This window comes from Electrophorus electricus, chromosome 9 (assembly GCF_041902795.1).
Source record: "Electrophorus electricus isolate QZ-2024a chromosome 9, ASM4190279v1, whole genome shotgun sequence".
Taxonomy (NCBI): Eukaryota; Metazoa; Chordata; class Actinopteri; order Gymnotiformes; family Gymnotidae; genus Electrophorus; species Electrophorus electricus.
Genome location: NC_137505.1, coordinates 23,173,976 through 23,195,000, shown reverse-complemented (window position 1 = coordinate 23,195,000; position 21,025 = coordinate 23,173,976). Strand labels below are relative to the sequence as shown.

The following is a 21,025-nucleotide window of genomic DNA, read 5'->3' as shown; positions in this document are numbered from 1 at the left end:
AATAACTGGACATTCAAGGCATGTAACCCAAAAACTACAAAGAATATTTTTGCATTTGTTTGGTGTAGCTCAGATTTGATTCATTAATTTACATCCCTCTTAAGCCAATGTTTGTCTTCCGCCCATTGGTACATAAAAGATGGGAGGAGTAGGCAGAGAAATGAATGGAAGCCTTTATAACTACACTGATGTTCTGGGATGAGGCGATCGATCGATACAGAATGCTAGAAGCAACATTGGTAATGAAAAGCCATTACTCATACCAGTAGGATAAACATTACTGCTTTATGCTGCTGCAATAACACACACAGATATGTCTTTAGGTTTTGTAGTAGCTGACACCGCCATGAAGGACAGTTATACCTCTAGCTCCAAACATAAACAACACACACATTCAGTGCACCAGTTAGATTTACAGGGAATTGCATCGCATGTTTACACACACACACACCCACACCCACCCACCCACACCCACACCCACACCCACACCCCATTTCCACTCCATCTTCGTGTACAAACTGAGGCCTGGCTGAGACACCTACCCAGTTCATGGGGCAGCTCATGGCAGAAAACTGCAACAGATGTACTGATGCCTCCTGTTATGTTGGCACTAAAAGCAGCACCTGTATGAACAGGAGGGGTGTTGGGGGGGGGGGGGGGGGGGGGGCATTCTGTAAATTCTTTGCAATGGCTCCTCTTAAGAGAATCCTTCTGATTCGCCAGTGGTGAACAGATAACTATAGGACTTGGTCAGGCTTACCAATGGCTAGTCCATCGCTGAAGTTGTGCATGCCATCGCCCATGATGACCATCCAGGCAATGCTGGCTATGCCAGCATCCTGCATGTCTTTGTCTGAGTGGCAGTGCCCGTGGTGGGAGTGCCCGTGGTGGGAGTTCCTCTTTGCCTTGGCCTTCCTGCCATTCTCCTTGACAGCCACGGCCTCTCCCTGGTGGGCGTTCTCCATATCCGACGTGGACAACGAAGTCTTGCTGGGGGAATCAGGAGGCTGGACCTCGGTAAGCTGGGTGTCGTTGTGTGAGCCTGAGTGCAGAGAGGTAAATGTCACAGCTCTCCTGTTTCTGCTTTTCATGTTTACCCTTAGTTAAAAATAACTTGGTTTATTTGACCATTTTGTTCATTTTACTGCTTCATAATCTTGTACAATTTTCTGAAGAATGAATAACGTACCCTCAGTCAACGGTCTCAAATGCATCCACTCAGCGTCCGAGCGCCGGTTTAGCTTGTGATCAGACAACTTCCTCCCAATCTTTCCTTCCTCACTCTTCTTTTTTCTTCGACAGAAGCGACCCTGTAGAGAACATCAAGAAAAAGTGTCTGCCAAATGCTGTAAATGTAAAAAGAAGTCATACAACTTGGCACCACTTCTACCTAAAGCTCTATACCTGTTACTGGTCAGTTTGTGAGTGGGGTTGGATTCCCACCTCCAAGTTGCCTTACACTTCCTGGCTAGTTTGCTTGTAATTAATAAAATTCCCTTGGCTAATTTATTTATTTTTTTTGTCAGAAAGGAAGAGCTCAATTAAACATTCCAACATGGGTAACAATAAATAACAGGTACTGGTCACCAATTAGTAATGTGAATAATGTCATTGGTGGATTATGGGCTCTTATATTAACATTAGCATGTTTGGTTAACCATCCCATTTAATAGCCTCTTATGTAATGATATTACTGTATTGGAGCATTACTCACCCCTTGGTCTTTGTAATGTTTGACCATATTGATGCAGTGCTCAATGATGAAGAGCAGGTAGATTCCTGCCAGCGCGGTCAGTCCCTTCCACATACTGTCGAACTCCGTGAGCAGGTCCATATCTTCTCCCTCAACTCTGTGCTCCCCGTGACTGTGGTCGTGGCCTCCTTGAGACTAGAAGATAAACCCCAGAGCGCACAGATGCAGACACTTCATGGGTACACAGCAAAACAGAGTGGGACCCACAGGCGAGGTGCTCACCACCTGCCTGCTCTGGAATGGGCAGCCGGGATAGCATATGTGCCAGCTGCCGCTCAAACCTGGATCCCAAACGTAGGAAATAACAGCTGAGCCGTGCCTGAACTCCTTTCATCCTGACGCTGATCTCTAGAATTCTCTATGGAGTATAGCATATAATATATGCATAATATATATTATAAATGTACAAGTATAAGGTGTTAAATTATACAGTGATTACACTCACCCACCAATTTATTAGAAAGACCTTACAGGTGTACATCCATCTGTCTATTTCTATTTCTATACAGATGAGCCTATACCCATCTGTTGCCATGTGTTAACATGTTATTTTCTGATTACAGGGCCACTGTTGGCATGGAGATTTCTGGATGGTGAACTAAACACAACCCAAAAGTGATCCTGATGCGTGAAAACCCCAAAAGCACGTCTGTACCTGATCAACTCGTACATGTTCAACACCCACCCACTAGGCGATTAGCATGTCAGTGATGCTTCTGTTTTGGGAATGGACTGCTAACCCAACTAACATCTGGTCAGGAACAAGATAGAGTGTCCTTGACAAACTGTGTATGTCAACAGATGGGCCAGAGCCTGTAATTATACACAGCCTCACCTATAAGAGATGCATACCAAATAAAGAGACCAGTGAGGGTACGCATGAGGTCGTAGTTTCCCAAAAACCTGCCAAAATGAGTGTAGAATGCTGTATGCAAAAATTAAAATAAAATACTGGATGGTAAAAATGATGAGCACAAACTATACATACAGACCGCACTAACTAATGCACACTAACCAGCTTCTTCAGGGAGACACGGGGAATTAAATGGGGCCTGGCGGCACTCACATGAGGCAGCAGATGGAGGAGGGCGTCACCGCTCAGAGTACCCACAGCCAGCGCCACCAGGAAGGTGAGCAGGAACTTGAAGCAGGCCTGGTTGAGGACGGGCACCAGCACCACGCCGAGCAGAGACAGCAAGCTGATGAGTGTGATGGACACAAAGCCACACACCCAGATCCACACTGGTGCGGGGGGAGAAGAACAGCAGTGCCTCAGTCCTCTCCAGCAACAGCAGCCCTCCAACAGGAGTGTGGATGTGGAGAAAGTGGAGGCTCCCGTTGGGGACGCCGGCACAGTTAAGCACACAAATGTGTTTGACCCACACGGCACTTTGTTTGAAACTACATGAAGCGAACAGTTTGTTTTTTGGCACGTAGGTTCATCATGGACAGTCTTTGTGGCTCGTGGACTATGGAAACGAGCAATCCAGACACAAAACACTTCTGTGTTTTATTGCCGAGTAACAGCATTATTCGCACAGTAAAATATGACCCTAGAGCCAGCAAATCACAGTTAGGAGAGAGTGAAGTGGGCTGTTCAAAAACCTAAAACCTGTTCTATCACAATGAGCTGTAACAGCTGTATCGCAGCATACAGCCAAGCTATGCATGTTTGCACAAATCGTGCAAGGTCAAAAACAATGCACTTAATTTACTAAAATGAATTAAAGCCAACAATCTCAGATTTCTACTAGATGTTGTAGTCAGTGCTCAGCCAAAACACAGTCCTAAAGCTTAGAGTTGTTCCCACTGATTGTGCTTTGACTGTATATTAAGATACACATCAGTCACTGGGAACAATTGATTTGAGCAATCATGATATCCCTCAGAGTAATCTCAATTAGCATTTTTGGCCCAAAACTAAGGGGCTCTGGCAGACACGGCAGACAGAAAATTAAAACCCATTTTAAAAAGGCCTGTAGACAGTCCACACCCTTCTTTGGAAAGCTCAGTCTATCCCAGGGGGACAAAGCAATCATAATCAGACACAGTGCTAATTATGTAGCTCTAATAAATAGCATCCTCAGGCCTGTGTCCAGTGAATCGAAGAAAAAAAATAAAAAATACCACACTTCCTCATCCCCTGATGGCAGAGAAGGCACAAGAGTATGGCTAAATGTGGCTAGTGATTAAGGAAGCAGGTGCCTTGTTAACGCAGATCAATATTCTATGTCCATTTTATGGACTTGGATTAAGTCTACTCCCACACCAAAAGACCTTTCTGTGAATTCCTATCCTTACTGAGGACCCCTACTGAGAAACAGTCACTACTGACCATACAAAAGTTCCTAATGAAGGTCTGTCAGATTGAAAACTAACTTTGGGGTCAGGGTCACCTCTGAGTGACTCCTCTCTATCTAAATGCAAGTCAAATCTCTATATTTCCTACATTAATGACTTTTAGAAAAGTTGCAAGAGGCCAGCATTCTCCACTATTCACATCCACAAAAACAGTGTATAGGGCACACAATCTCTTTCCATAGGGAGACACAACCAAACACAAAATACGGTGTTTACTTACTTCTAAATTTTATTCATGCCAAACAATTATTTCTCCCAAGGTCATTCTGTCAATCTGGTCCTACATTTTTTTATTTATTTTTTGCTTTTTTTTGTCTTGTCAGCAAGCTGATAGATCTTAAACATTGATACAGCGACGCAGAATTTGCTGCATGTTGCAGGATTACTGAGTAGGTGGTGAAGGTGTTTGGCACAGGGTCACGTGTTCAGGATACCTACTACAGTACCACATCATAGGTTCTGCTTGCTTCACTTTTTTGGCTTGTTCAAAGTCAAACTTTATTGCAGCTAGTTACAGCATCTTGATAAAGTGGATATACAGGAAATTCAGAAACATTTCCAAAAATCTCAGCAGGACAACCCAAACTTCTGGCTATGGTTTTATAGCACAGTCCCATTTGTGGTATACATTTTTTCCAGACAGCGTTGTAAACCACTGAGCCAGCAAACACTAAACTACATTTGGTCCATTTTTAACAACCTGTTTACGTGGTGTAGAGGATTCCATCACACATTGGCCTCAGATGTCAACAAAGCTGTTCAATGAATTGCTTGCGCAGTAAAAGGTTTTTGTTGTAGATAACCCACGTGGGATAAAAGCATGTTAATGTTTTCCTGGGCCCATGTGTGTGAGAAAACTGCAAATCTAAGAACTGCCTTTCAAGAACTCTAATAACACAGCCACCTTAAGGTAACATGTCTGACAGATCATGTAAGTTTGCCCAAGCAAAAATAAACAAAGTACATTTCCATTTCTATTAGCATGTAATGGTACCTGAGAGCGGGGGGGTTTCCTGAACGTCGACCTGGTGGTAATGGCGAATGCACAGCCGGCTATCTATCTGATAGAGCAAGGCTGGACACAGGTACGTGAACTGAGATGGGGAGATGAGCGAATCAGGGCTCAGGCCATAGTGGTGCAGTAGCTGGGTTAGGTTTAAACACTGTGGTGGAGAGAGAGAGAGAGCGCTAGGTTAGGCTCAAACACAGAGGAAATAACCAGATGTGGACCTTAAGGTCATAGCGCAGAACCAAAAAAAGACTAAAGAGTAATGTGTCATGACTTATTGGTGAAGTTTCTGGTCACATGAAAAAAAACAAAAAAACAAACAAAAAACTTTGTATCATGTGTTACCTCCTCATGCTGGTGCCCCATGTCCTCAAAATGTACAGCCAGAGTTGAGATGTTTACACTGGTCATCTCTTCTGGTATCTCCCTTTTCCCCTTGCGTGACTGACTCTGAGAATGGTCACCACGGTCATGGTCATCATGGTGATGGTCACTCCCGCTAACGTCGACCTCAGGAATGACTGTAGCGTCAGGCACATGGGAAATTTTATTTCGATTGCGCCGTCTATCTTTTGACAGCCTTCTGGCCCCCTCGGTCATTTCAGCAGGTGACCGTGTGTAAGTCAGAGACTGGGAATCAGGAGTTCCAGGACTTGGGAGCCTGGACACCTGGGTGGCCGGTGTAGGCCTGGTCTGGTCTGCGGTGTGTGGAGTGTGGTGGTGGTTGTGAGGGTGGGGGTGCTTGTGATGGTGGTGATGGTCATGTAGATGAAAGCGCTGTGTTTCATCTACAAGCTCACCGTGGCTGTGGGAGCCATCTAAAGGCATTCCAGGATCATGGTCATGACCGAGATCGTTGTGTTCTTGTTTACTGTCATTGTCCTGTTGGTCATGGTCATGTGAGCGGTCATGGGGGTTTGTGTGGTCAAGCTGTTGAGGCTGGTAACCGTCTCTCGTAGGGTCAGTATCGTGTAAGTGCTCATAGCTGGTGTGCGTGTGGTCATGGTCAGCATTTCGGGTCTGAGCGAGGTCCAGTTCATGCTCGTGTCCGTGATGATCATGGTCGCTGTCCTTGTCGAGATCATGACTGCGCTGTTCATGCGACCTGCTGTCTACAGTGGGTCCAGCTCCACCTGAGGAGCTACAGGACCCCTGTTTGGTGGGCTGTGCCCCTGGGTCCTCTCCGTGGGAGTGCTGGTGGTGGTGGTGGGGGGAGTGGGACTTTGGGTGTGGGTGTGTATGACCAGCTGAATGAGAGTGAAGGCCTTCTTGCACTTCCAGCAGGTCCAGGTGGGCCACGTGGTCGTGGCCCAGGTCCTCGTGCTGCAGCCCGACTAGCCGTACCTCACCCAGGCCCAAACTCAGCAGCAGGTTCTGGAAGCCACTGAAGTCCAGACGGTCTTGCTGACCGTATCGCCGGAACAGCTGCTGAATGTAGAACAGCTGCTCATGCTCAGCTGCCTCTCCCTGGCTCTTGGGCGCCGGGTGATCCAACAGGCCCGTGTAGGACGCCTTCGATATCTGGAGATCGCTGTGCACGCGGTCGTAGTGCTCGTGGTTGTCATCATGCTGCTGGTGGTGGTGGTGGTGGTGGTGGTGGTGGTGGCTGCCATCATGGCAGTGAGAGCACTGATGGAACAGGAGGGTAAGGACACAGAGGAAGCAGAACTTGGTGTGCGCGTGAACTCTCATCGTCTTCTCGCTTCAAGACCCCTGGGAGATACATAAAATAAAAAAAATTGACAATGAATATAAGAGGTGCCATGGCAGAAGAAGACTCCCCATGGAATGTACCAATGACAGCATAAGAATTCCAACAATGTTGGGAAAAGCCACAACTTAAGTAATTTTTATTTATACAACAAAATCAAGAAATCTCAATAAAGGTAATTTTGGAAACAACAGAGCAAACCACAGAGGACTTGATCTTTAGAAGACCGTTACCCATGTATGGGTAAATAAGACGGGTTTTAGGTTTAAAAATGTCTACTGTTTTTTTTTTTTTGTTTCTTACTGTAATCTGCTCCATAATTCGGGGGATGCCCTAAAAAAAAAAAAAGATTGCCTTTTAAATCACAAACAAGTGCAGAGAATATTTACATGAAGATGTAAAATATGTTAAAACTCTACTAGTGGAAAGTGGACAAAGGAGGTCAGAAATATAGCCCAGACCCATGTTGTGAAGAGATTTCAATAAAAAACAATAAAACCTTAATTTGTATTTTGTACCTAAATGGAACCAGTAAAAGGGAGGTTAGAACAGGAGTGATCATTTCTATTTTCTTGGTTCCAGTCAGAATTCTACCTGCTACTTTTTGGACCAGATCCAAGTGAGACAGGACTGACTGACAAAGTCCTAGATAAAGGGAATTACAATAATCAATACATGAAGAAATAAAGGTATGAATCATCATCATCATCATCATCATCATCATCTCCATATCCTTATACGATAGAACAAGTTAAACAATAGCTCAGCTGAAAAAAATACTACTGCATGTACCTGCCTGTCAAATTTAAATCAAAGTCAAAGATAACGCCAAGATTTAGTTATGTAAACAGTGTTACTTGATAATGGTCCCAGTTTAACAGTTATGTTAGTGGTTTCATCATTACCAAAAACAGTCATCATTTAACTGAAGAAAATTCTTGGACATCTAGCATTGGTACAGTGGTTAGCATGTTTGCTTCTCAGCATTATGGTCTTGGGTTCCCTATCTGGGTGGAGTCTCCATGTTCTCCCTGTGCCTGTATGGATTTCCGCCAGTGTATCCAGTTCTCTCACAGTCCAAAAACATGGAGGTTAGGTTGATGGGTTAAAACCAGGACCACCTTCCCTTTCCCTGTACCCAGTGCAGTCCCCCAGGGGGCTGTGGTTTCTGATCAAGAGTATGCTGTGAGCAAATTGGCTATGCTTCTCATCAGGTGTGAGTGTGTGTGTGTTAAAAAAAAGAAAGTGATATTTGTAAAAAGAGACCCTGAGTTTGAGAAAGGTGCTATATAAATGCAACTAATAATAATATCTCAGGCAAAGAGGCTCTGGAAAAAAAGCCATCATGACCAGGTTTCAGTAGAAGATACAACTACAAATCATCTTTTAAAAGATGTAATATTTCTGAAAGATTGACTCAAGGGTTATCACAGAAATTACAACTGGACCCAAAACAGCACACCATAAGTAAATCACTGTATGGAGAAAGGAGCATTTGATAGTATAATTTCTACTAGATAAAAATTGTTAAAGCAAAATCCTCTACTTCAAACATACAATCTTGCTGCGCAGCAACAAGTGGTTAACCAGATGGTTGGAATATGTGCAGCAACAGTGTTGACATATGCAGAATTTAATTTGAGAGCCACAGTGAACATAACAAGGGCGACAGACAACACTGAGCTGGACACACTGTAAATTTTGGGAGGCAACTGAGACTTAGTCTTCAGATGCAACAGTCCATGCGTTGAGTAAACAGGTGACATTTCACTGTACATCAAGGCCCATCAAGGACAGATTGCGACCATGCCCGACATAAGTTGTTTAATGTATAGCTCCAAGGAGCACAAAGACAGTCAGGTACAGAAGAAACATTCTGACTTAACCATTCCCATGCAGGCAAATAAGTATTAGCCTGCAAAACACAAACCCATATAGTTTGTGGCAACAACAGATAGTCATGCCAGATTGTCTTGCCACTCAACCAAGAAGATTCAACAAGGAGGCACATAACATGTCAGCACAACTTCCTCTCCCTCCCCCTCCCTCCAATATGCTGAATGTGCAAAGGATCCAGCATCTAGCAGCAGGATGCAAGATGCTGGCAGGGAAAGCTGAGACACAATCCAGGAGCAGAGATCAAGTACAGGAACATATGCAAGGCATATTAGCTCGACACCCCCCCACCCCCACAAATCCATATGAAACAAGCCAGAGTGGTGGTGGGGAACTACAAAGCTAAGATTCAGTGGGATCTCCAACAAACAAATGATGGTATACCAACCAGATTATATTATTAATCGATAAAAAGAAGAAAAAAAAGCAGTTGTAATAGATTTGGCAAAAAGCGATGGAAACATCCAAAGGAAAGAATATGAGAAGCTGGAGAAATACCAGGGACTGAAAGAAGAAATAGAGTGAATGTAGAAAGGTAACACAAAAGCATCCCAGTGGTAATAGGGGTACTTGGGGCTGGGGCCCCCAAACTGGAAGAAGTGGCTCCAACAGATCCCAAGAATGACATCTCAAAATTAGTTTTAGCTCATTTTATTAAAAAAAGACACAATTTGGACTTGCATCTTGAGAAGCCTAAACAGCAAAGGACCAGGAGTAGCAGCATAGTTCCGGTAGGGTGATCTCCAGGCATTTTCCAGGGGGCCTGATCGGCTTGGTGCAGGATGGGAGAGAGAACATTCTGACCTATGCTGATGCCAGAGCTACTGGAGTGAGCCTGAGGGCAAGAGCTCACTCCCTCCACAACCCTTTGCAATCAGCTGGACAGAGCCTGGAGGCAAGATCAGAGGCTCCCTGTCTCTCTGCTGAGAGGAGCAAAGAGGCAGGCATGAGAAAGACAGCTACTGCAAACGAGGTTGTGGAATGCAAAATTGTATATGCAATGTGGAATTTGAAGCAGCAACTCAAGAGCTTGGAGAGCCTTGCAACATAGCTCTGTCCAAGAAAATTATGGATGCCAAAATGATTAAACTAGGTTTCTTCTGCAGATCTGCATTTCAAATTTGCTGTTTTGTAGCCAGGTTTGAAGCAAAGGGACATTGGGGGGGAGGGGTGATTATGAAAAAACCTACATTTATTTCTAAATTCAGTAACTACCAGAGCAAGATTAAGTTTTAGAACCCAACCTTGCTTTGGTTGGGAGATGCCAACTTTTTAGAGCAGGTGAGGCAGGAGAGAGGGCTTTAAGAGATCAACACAACTGTGAGATATCACTTTAAAACTAGCAAACACCCTCCCCAGCTTGACAAGATTTTCATATCAAACATTCATAAAGAGCAATGAATAACTCAAAGAGCTCAAAAGAGGAACAAAAAAATGACTGTCTTGCTGGTTTACTGTGGAAAGATCTTGTGACCAAAAGGGTCACAAGCCTTGCTTATGAAAGACTGCAATAAAAAGGAAGGAAAAACACAACAGTCAGACAGTCAGACATGGGCATCTAGTTAAATACAACAGAAATTACTCAAATGTGTATGCGTGACAATGGAACTACGTAGTGAACTACGGAACCAAAACCTTGAGATTTCTTTGAATGAAAATCCTAGTAATTTCTTGGGAAAACAACAAAAAGGCCATAGATTGCAGGCAAGATATAAATCATGAAATGAATAATATCTAAACAGATTTATGATTTATGGTGCAATATCTCTATGGGAGTTTAGAAAGGCGTTTAGAAGCAGCACAAGGTGTGAAAGGTCTTCAGTTTATCATCTGATCATATTTGTTCATTTGAACTTCCTTGTAAAATAGTATTTACACAGCAATCTCTATACCAGTCCAGAAAATCTGTACATTTCTAAGATAGATTTTATTTTAAAAAGCTTATTTATTTACAGGTTATAGTAGAGCATAACAAATAAAACTGACCATAAACTTGTAGAGCTCAGCAAAATCTCACATGCTGCAAAAAAGAGTTTTAAAATTTCCAGGGATCTGATAAACCGCCCAACTTCAGAGCACCTCTCCTGACGGCGCACACAAGTAGTACTTACGCCAGCCTTAGACTGTGATTCCCGGGTGCTGGGTTATATGAATACCAACAAGTGTGACAGTGGTCTGGGTTCAGGTTTCAAGCATAAATGTAATTACAAGCCTTCCTCTGAGCTCTCGCTGAAAGTGTTTATAAACATGCAACTGGAATGACCTCTGAACCCTGGACGAGATAGGATAGGGCAATAACAGAACCCATTTTAAAGTTCTCTCACAAATAAGACTGTGTTTCCTGTTCAATGCACTCTTTGTTACTAGCATGACACTTTAACCTTCCCATCTTTTTAAAAGGATATTACAAAACTGCCAGAGTCATGTGTTAATATCATGAGACAATTTCAAACAAACTGGAATCTGTCCAGACTCCCGGAAAACTGGTTAGTGCTAAAATGATAGCTGAATAAACTTCCCAAATTTCCCAGTGGAGCTATGTAACTACTGTGACATTATGGCCATTTCTTTTTTGCATTCACTTAACCCAGACATGCATACCATAAAAAGCCTGATAGCTGAATCCTAGAAGTCTAGACAGTAGGCTGCAACACGCTTATTGCAAGACTCCTGATGCATAGAAAAATGCAGAGCAGGCTGTGTGTTCAGATGCAGATCATTCAGAAACACTGTGGTGGGACACATGGGTCAAAAGCTCGTTGCATCCAAGTGCTGCTTCTCTAAACTCAACTGCAAATCAAAACAGGGGTGTGTTCACTCACACCTCCCAGTGACAGACAGGACAGATACACAGAGACACACAAGAAGGCTGGGAATAGAAGAGCCTCGGGCTTCTCAGACAGGTAGGTGCACATTAAAGGCTGCACAACCACAACCTGCATAATGCAGTTAGCTGCTTTAAAAAGGGCAACTTCTGCAGCTCCAACATACAGAGGCAGGCTGAAAGACAGCAGTAGCTGAAACCACAGACATTTGCTGAACTCCTGTTAACAGAGCTTAACATGCCTTTTAATTACTATAACTGCTTTGATAGCCAGATCTGGAGACAAACATCTCCTGAAACTGTTCAAAATTAAGAAAATGTATTCAAATTTAAATTATCTGCAACACACATATAGTTTAGACAAAGACCCATGGATGTCACTCAGTCCTGATCCAAGTGAGGTTAGCATTTTCCTTGGCACTTCACTCTTATTTTAACTTAAACAGAAACAAAATGTGAAAAAATACTTTTGCCCAACCTTCTACAGTCTGCTTTTTCCTATGGATGTCAAGTACAATGTCCAGAATCATCAGAAACATTTCTGGTTAAGCGACACTGACCAAAAAGCATTCTGATTTATGAGGAATGGTCCTATTGTAATAAATAGGATGCAACACGGCAATAAAGCATGACATCATTTCCCCATTTACAGCGACATTAGACAGCGACATGCAGAAGCTCCATGACGTGCACACAGCTGATGGCCAAGCTTTCACATAGCCATACAGGAGCAACGGAGACGTTGATGAGGACGGGACCTGGGTGTACACAGTGGGGCAGGACGGGAAGTGAGGGTCATTTGGGAATATCCAGCGGGAGGGTGCTTTCCTCAGGTGCAGTTGGCCAAGAAGTGCGCTCATCTTCCGAGGGAAAGAGTGCAAGGCGAGTTGAGGGCACCCCTAAGCCGTTTCACATGATCCTCACGTGGTCTCGCCATCACTCCTGCCTTTGTCAGGCATGAGTGTATCGGCAGTTTGTGCCTCAGCAGATTATTCCATGCATGCAGAAAACTTATGAGCGGAATGACACTTACTGTAACCCAAACAGAGTTTTAGACAGAGTTGGGTTACAGGAAGGCTGCTTATACTAGCCATTTGGACCATCGCATCTTTGAAGACCTCTTAATTTTTTTCTACCACCACCAGCACAGTCAATAAAATATCAAATATACTGAATTGCCTTAGTTGTGAACTTTTAATACTCGAATTCAGAAGCTGCCAAATGGGAATAATATTTTAAGCAAACTATGATAGTGCTATCATGACAGGGGGAAGGGAGTGTTATAATGATATCTGATGAATTTGTAAGGCCTGGTCCTGAAATTTGAGTTGGCAAATCAGATTGTCAACATAGTATACTTACCCAAAGCTTTTGATAATTCAAAAGGTTCTGCTCAAACACTGTGATCCTGCCATAACATCCTGCACCACTCTGAACAATTATCAGAGTGATAATTCATTAAATCAAATTTCCAATGATGGCATACTACTGTATGCAGTTCCATAAGCTGTGTGAGGAACCAAAACAGCTTTAATTCATCCGCCCTGTGCTTATAAGAAAACAACGGAAAAATATTGCAAAATTCTTGGTTATATAATTGTTAACCAATGTAAATTGCAAAACTGTATTTTAAAATGTAACTTTTTCATATAAATCACCTTTCATTCATCTTTGTTTGCACAATTACCACTTTCATCATCCCCCTGGATCAAAAGAAAACCAGCTGCTTATTCATTCTACTTCCAACAACAACTCTGCATCTTCTGTGTGGTGGCAACCTCAGGCCTTAAACCTGCATGCATGTGCTGGTATCTGGCCATTTGCCAACCTTAGCTTTTGTGTGAACAAGAACAATACATGTTGTGCACGTGCAGTAAACACACAGAACAGAGGCCCTGTGCATGAGTGAAACAGACAAGCACAGTCTGAGCAGGATCACTTCCAGCTAACGCGACACCAGCCTGGAAAAACCATGTAGCTGCCACACACAAAGCCAAAGTATACAAGTGCTTTTTCTAAATGGCCGCTCTGCTCTGCACACGTTAGCAAAGCCCTTGGGTTCACGAGAGATGAGCAGATGACAACACATCGAGATTCAGCTCGGCAGATGGCTGTGAGAACACCACAGGGTGTGCATGGTCAGGGGAAACTGGATGAAACCAGGAAAGGAAAGGTGTGCAAGATGTCCTCAACTGGCTAAGGCTCTCCTGTCACATATCGATATTCAAGATTAAAATTTTACTAACCATATTTCTCCATAAAGATGTGATAAAATTGGTCGTGCTGGATGAACTGTGCTAAGGTGACGAAGGGAAAGCTGACAGGATGTTGTTAAACTTCTCAAATGTTCAGTAAACTGGAGCATATGTCTAGAGCAGTGCTAAATGATGTTCAAGCAGTTCATAATAAGAAATGGCTAATGCCTGGGGAGCAGAGAAACAAAGACCAGATAACCATGACCTCTCAATCCAAAACCAACACACACACGAACAGGCATTCCTACCTTTAAAATAAACAGGCACACCTATCTAAACAGCCAGTGCCAAAAGAGGAGTCCAGCAGCAGTATGTCAGTGGGTTCAACTCCTGTTTTACTGCACCTTCAAATGGAGGAAAAAATGTATAAAGAAAACACTGAGATCTCACAGAAAGCACTCGTTCTGAGTGTTTTACTCAAATAAAAGTGGCAAAACCATGGACATCACAGACATTAAGCTGCATCACTGATCAATTCTTAGATCAGCTAGTCTTAAATTCAAAAGCAAAAAAAATGATGGAAAGGATTTCCATATCATTACCTTGAAGTAACTAGGCTGCATTGACTGAACCCATTTCTTCACCTCTGTGTTAACATCATAGAGCAACTGTCCCATACCTCACAAGTAAAACGCTGATCTCAGATGCAGGCAGCCAACAGACGATGAAGTCATCAGCACGACAAACAAGCCAACGTTGTTTAGAATGTAAACACAATCACATGATGTACAGAGTCAGCATCCCAGTCTTTAAGAACAATGAAACTTGCCCATTAATACCAATCTCATGAGGAAACACCACCTCTCCCTTATGACATTAACTCCATCTATAACACTTTGCCGCTCACCTTCAATTTGACTTCTACAACCCTCTTCACAAGAACAGGAGTCTTAATATGAAGGCCACACACATAAGCAGTAGATCTGCAGGTTCACCTGGGCGAGAAGCCAGGGAGGTCCCTCAGGCTGGCCCACACATCCCACATTCACAGTGGCAGAATCAGATGCGGGGGGGGGGGAACCGACCTGCCAACTACCTTCCTAGTGCGGCATACCTCTAATCCAATGCCCTGTGTGGACAGGGGCGAGAGGACTGTAAGAAGAGGAGGCTGTGCTGCTCCTCTGAAGCGGTATGTAGTCTATAAGTCTTGAGCCCTTCTGATCCAGAGATTTAATGCATTTTGGGTTCTAAAGGGAGTGGTTGTGCTCCATGTGCTCATGAGAGTTGGGTGGGGGGTGTGCAAGAGTGGGTGGAGGGTAGGGTTTAAGTTAAGATAATCAGCTACCAGTGGCCAAATACGAGAGGGAAAAGCTTGCAGATATGTGTGTACTGTGTATGTCTACCATGAGGACTCATTAGGAAGATAATTCAAGTTTATAGAGTTGATTAATCATGATTAAAGAGTGCGAAAATCCAAAAATGTGTAATTGAATGGGATTCTTTTTACAAAAGCAGTTTTGGGAAATTTAACCTGCATTTTCCTGGCTCTGCAGAACTAGGGAAATGAACTAGCCCTGTCTGCACTGTCATGAAACCCAGTGTTTGGATAAGGAACTGAATACTGAAACAGGCCACTAAGCCTCAAAAAGTCACTGATTCAACAAGATGGTAAGATCCTGTAGTGCTGGGAAAATACAATATCATGCGGAAATGGAAAGCAGTGAGTACCAACACCCTGGAGTTCATCACACTTTCTTAATGTCCAGTCATGATGCATACACCACTGTAGCAATCACTGGCCCATTGAAAATTCCTCAAATGTGGATTGTATGCACTTCAAGAATCCCATACAGACCTATGCTTTCACTTAAGACATTTGTGGACTACGGTTCTTCCACACCAGCTATCTCAATTTTCTAAGCACTATTATTAACAAGCCATTTCACAGAAAGGCTTGCCACCCATCCAGTTTTTAGGCTTTGTCTGCATGTTCCATTTCGAATTCCATTTTTCCATTTATTTGCACTGTTCTCCCGAATCGCAGGGGAGCTGAACACACAACACAATCGTACTTTTCAGTTAATGTCACTCATAACTCCCCCCCTGCCAATTTTAGGCCAATCAAAAGTTGGCAGGCAAAGTCAAAATACAAAGTTCAGGTGGAAGACACATTATGGAAATCTAATGGAACAGGAGTGCCTCATTTTGGCTTGTGGAAAAGGTAGCAACCCTATTGACAGGTAACCATACTCTATCAGAGCACAACTTTCCCACCATCTGCAACAGTGGCAGTCTACTGTGAGGTGATACTGCCCAACTCATGTTAGACTATAAACAGATGAAAATATGTTTACTTGCTTTAAAATTTGAAAAGTAAACTGGTAATTTTTGCAACAGACTAGAGTTTCTGTTTTCTTACTGAGGAACCACCTACATTCTTCAAGTTATTGTTTTTGATAGGTAATGAATATACAACAGGACAAATACCTGGTGAGTATCTGGACAAGTCATTTGCTGTTCATTGTTTTTTACTGATATTCCTGCACCTCATACTGGAACTGTAGTACCATACTTTAGGTGAAAAAGTGTTTTTCAGTCTGAGCTTCAAGAAAATTAATCAGCTCTCGCGTGTCTATATAACCTCACACAACCCTGGGAGGGGACATCTGTGCAATAAAGGACCTTAAAACACCTTGGACAGACCAATCGCATGGATTGATGAATGATGGTTTCTTTTCCTCCCCAGGTCACATGTGCCATATTACAACGCCACTTTAACTTGCTTATCTTGTTCACCAATCAGTCTTTTTCGACCACATTTACCATAGTGTGCTGTGAAGTACTCACCAGAACCTACTACTGGATTTAACCTGATTTTCTCTCACAAACGTGCATAATTGGGCTAAGTATCACTTTACAAAGGTTTGTGATGGCCTGTGCTGTGAATTATGATGGAAAAAAAAAACAGGAACAGGACAAACAAATAAAACAAGTTTGATTGATCTAATAATACCCTTTATATGAATCTCATTAATGACAAGTATTTTGTATTGTTTATATTCAAGATGTATTTATTTACTACTTTTTTTGCAGTGATCAGACATTAGGTGGAAGAGAGGTGAGCAAAATTGGCATCATTAATTCAGATGTAGGTCCACAAATCTAACAGGTTGAAAATCACCAATAGTTCATTAGGTATGTCTCTCTGATGAGTTTATTCTGATGTGTAAAATAATAAAACTGAAGCAGTAACTCTAAGTGGACAAAATATAGATGCAGAAGGGCTCAGTTACATGTGCCATGCATGTTAGTGTCACAGCACTCTGTACACACACACACGTTCTGCCGGTCTAGCACTTACTGTCAGAAATGCCCATCAGATTTCTTTATACCCAAAAAGCCCTCAGTGCAAACAGCCGAGGCTGTGTTGGCTCTGAGTGGCCGGGCCTGACAATATTTGCGCGTTGAACGTACTGGAGTGATGAGACGTGACTCCTGTAATGACAGATGCTTGACTGCATCTGAGCCACTGTACCTATATGCACACAGAAATCCTACAACTTTGTACCACGTAGCACATGTAGATTGGCTTCGGTAAGGAAATCACTTTGCTTCTGTAAGTCCAGGGCTGCAGGGCCCCTGTACAACCTCATTCCCATGCTCCAGCTAGAACGTGTGCACCAACAAACATGCATTATGAATCGACTTTACGCATATGACCAGGCTGATGTGCTTATTCCTTAAGGAGGAAAAAAGCCAAGCTATTGAATGGTGTGTTTGTTCTAAACTAGAGCCTATTCTGCTACCTTGCAAACCTGATTGTACCACATTAACATTACCAACATCACTCTGGACTGTTGTCTTTATGGTTTGCACTGCTCATATCTAGTACAGTTTTAATTATACTGGATATGCAATAAAATTAATACAAAGCATATTTTTGCCCCTACTCTGGTGCTGAAGCCTGTAGTAAGTAGGCAAACAAGCTCCAGCTCAGCATTTTTCCCTCTTCCAACACACCTGCTAAAAGTAAGACCAGTTAATCAGGCTTTATTAGCACAGGTGTGCTGTTGCTGCCTGGCCCAAGGCTCACCAAAATGACAAGGCTTGAAAAATACTTATGACCAACTTAATTCCATATGTACCAACTACAAATATCTTAGACTTAATGGATTTAGGCACAGATGCAGGACACAGTACATTTGTTTATGTAAACAAACATTCTTCTAAAATAACTGCAAGTTCATAGGACAATCACCAGTTGTTTTTTTTATTTTATAACCCAAATGGTACTTAACATTGTTTTAATACTTAATTTTATAGCTAAAAATTATTGACCAACTCACACAGTAAGAAATGAGGGGCAGGGATTAAGGAGCTCAATTAAGATGTTTACATATGCTTGCAAAGATTTTATTCGTTTAGTTGTTCAATAGTAACGGTATGAAAAAGAAACCAAATGAAAGGAGGAAACGGGGAGAACACCACAGTAAACAGAAGAAAAAAGAAAAAAAGGAAATGTGGGTGTCAACCAGGGTACAATTCTGACGATATTTCAGGTAAGATTACACGATTAAGGTGTGCAATAACCAGGGGTTTTGCTATAGTTTGATTGCCATCAGACAAGAAGCAATAGGGACAAATTACACAAAAGCAGAGGTTCAAATCATGTGTGGCTGTGTTTAACTGAAGTGCCAGGTTTGCAATCAGTCAGAGCTCGAGTGGCCACTATTTTTCCATTACAAAACACTTTCATGACATACATTTTTACAAATCTATGGCAACTAGCCACAACCTTTTGATGTCTTGAAGTAATGCCCTTAAAATAAAGTGTTATAACTACAGTTAAACATACTCAGGATCCTCTAACGTCCACATTAGCATGATGTATGTGCCCCATTTACTGATGACTTCATTAACTGGATTGACTAATGTCTACGTTTTAGACATGTGAACCTAGATGTCCCTTGTTCCTCATAGTATCCGATTCAACTTCACAGCCTTATACTTTAGAAATGATTTCACCTAGCCAATTGCTGAACGTTTGTAATGAAACAATACCCACAATATAACCTGACATTGCTTAAACGGATTATGTTTTCCCAAGTTTATTTTATATACACACACACACACAAAACAATTTAACAAAAGAGCGAAGACAAATTTACTTTTTGCCTCAGTGCTAAAACTTTTCACATTTTCAGCTTCGGATCACCAAGATGCATGAAAAGCGGCGTTAAAGCACAAAACGTGAAACACACCAATTCCTCTGATTATCCAAATGCAATAATTCTGCCCCCTGAACGAGAACAACGAGCTAGCTAGTTAATTAACTCATCTCTATATCTGCTCTAATTACTCGTTAACTCGCAGCATTCAAGTTAAAGCTGGATAGCAATTTTTAGAAATAAAAAGTTTAAAATAATTAAAATTCACTCCACAAACATGCGCAGTAAGACTGGAGAACTTCATCCGACAATTAGAAAACTTATGAGTGGCATTGCAACACTAACCAAATTATTTATTTGCAGATTTGTGCGAGGCAACCCCAACGCACGTTGTTGTAGTTCTGGGCTTTAATTATACACGTGGGTAAAACAGCATGAAGATGAACTGAGCTAGGTTAGCTGTATTTAACCAGCGCGACACCCAGAACTGTTGGCGTACTGGCTCGTATGATACCTTACGTGTTGTTACTCTTATTTACCTCTAGCTAGCTGTTATGAGGGCAACTGGGACGAGTCAACGACAAACGCCATCCATGGTGGAGAATCGTCCGTTATTAAGGGTTAGCTAATGCAAAAAATTAACGGCAGCTGGCCAACATTAGCTTTACATCTTGTTAAACATGCGGAGACAACTTGCCAATTTCAAATGGCCCCGTAAAGTCACACCAGAGCAAGAAGCAAACACAGCTACACATACGTATGACCCCCACATTAGCTTTACTGTCCTTCCTAGCACCATATCACGGGCTATATGACACTAGAACCAGCCGCCATGTAGCCCATTAATCAGCTAGCCTAGCCGCACTGAGAAGAGCAAAGCTAGCGCGTGCTAGCTCGCTAACGCTACTGCCATAATACGCCACACAAGAAAATGTCTGCCTTAACCGAGAGCACACCAAAGCCTCGAAATTACCACCACGTATCGCTCAGATTTACGCTTCAGAAACCACGACTACAACCGAGCGGTTGGGTCGCCCGGGTCCATGTTTGTGGGAGTGTGTGGAAACAAACGGCGTTTTTTATACCGTTACCTCACGAGCGTGCCGTGTGCATCCCCTCTCCGCGCGCTACTAAAACTCACTCCGCGCTCAACCGGCCACGCACAAAAAAAAGGCCAGTCAGGACGCGCCGTTCTCCAAGCGCTTTACGCTCTCGGCGCGGCGCAACTGCGCGTTCTAGAGCAGCGGCAGCGCAAACTGCGTAGCGACGACTCGCCTGCAAAGATGACGTATGCTTCCGCCGGTAGCCCGTCCGAGGCCTTGCAGTGTTGTCTTGTAGCGTCGTTTTCTTTTAACAAACGTAGAAAGCGAAGTGTATGGCCAACTGTTTAAATAGGCCTAATTGTGTTGTATCGTGGGTTGCTTGAGTATATAAGGAAAGAGCCTGTGTCGTAACTCTTTGATTCAAGTAGGTGGAAGAAAACGTACTGTTTTGGTTTTTAGCAGCTACTAAACATCCGAAAATGCCTGCGAGTTTGAGTGAACAACTACTGAATCCTAACAATTTTTGCCAGTGTATATATTTTTTACGATTTATTTTATGAAATCACTTTGTTATTGGAATGATTCTTCTTCTTCCTGGATAGTGTTGTCTTATGTCTAGCGGTATTAGCCTAAGAATAAGAACTGTGCTTTAGTCTTCTTGACCACCGTGGAATTGACTGATCACCATATTGGTTCAGCTACCCTTCCCATTCTAGTGTACTTGGTATACTTTTTGTGCTAATGATCTGATATGATGATGATGATGATGATGGTGATGATGATGATGGTGTGTGTGTGTGTGTGTGTGTGTGTGTGTTTGCTTTGTGCATGCATGCTGTACTCAAACGTATTACAGAGTATCTGGGCCTAAAGGTTAACAAAACTGGTAGCAGATCATATCAACATACCTCTTGTATATAGCATTACTTGACAACCTACTAATTTTTCCATTTAGACCATTGTGCTAATGTAACATAATATAAACAAAATACATTTCTCTAAAATCACACAAAAAAAAACCATTGGTGAGTGCTCCTTTCTTATATTATGCTACCTTGCTGTCTT

The 21,025-nt window shown here is 42.6% G+C and overlaps 1 protein-coding gene across 5 annotated transcripts in view; it reads right to left on the bottom strand.

Annotated features, from left to right (window-relative positions):
- The window catches only part of slc39a10 (solute carrier family 39 member 10), a 22,109-nt gene extending 1,860 nt beyond the window's left edge, over positions 1–20,249 (bottom strand). The window contains exons 1-8 of one of the 5 annotated variants that reach the window (XM_035523008.2): positions 20,009–20,164; positions 5,469–6,836; positions 5,109–5,277; positions 2,820–2,995; positions 1,715–1,888; positions 1,190–1,310; positions 761–1,042; positions 543–623 (exon numbers count right to left, since the gene is read on the bottom strand). In XM_035523008.2, the coding sequence (XP_035378901.1) occupies positions 543–623; positions 761–1,042; positions 1,190–1,310; positions 1,715–1,888; positions 2,820–2,995; positions 5,109–5,277; positions 5,469–6,815 (2,350 nt within the window). In that variant the 5' untranslated portion in view covers positions 6,816–6,836; positions 20,009–20,164. Of the gene's footprint in view, positions 1–542; positions 624–760; positions 1,043–1,189; positions 1,311–1,714; positions 1,889–2,819; positions 2,996–5,108; positions 5,278–5,468; positions 6,837–10,716; positions 10,926–12,032; positions 12,217–20,008 lie in introns of those variants that run through there. The other 4 variants (XM_081720705.1, XM_035523009.2, XM_035523010.2 and 1 more) reach the window with 4 other exon arrangements.
- Positions 20,250–21,025: the final 776 nt, after the last annotated feature.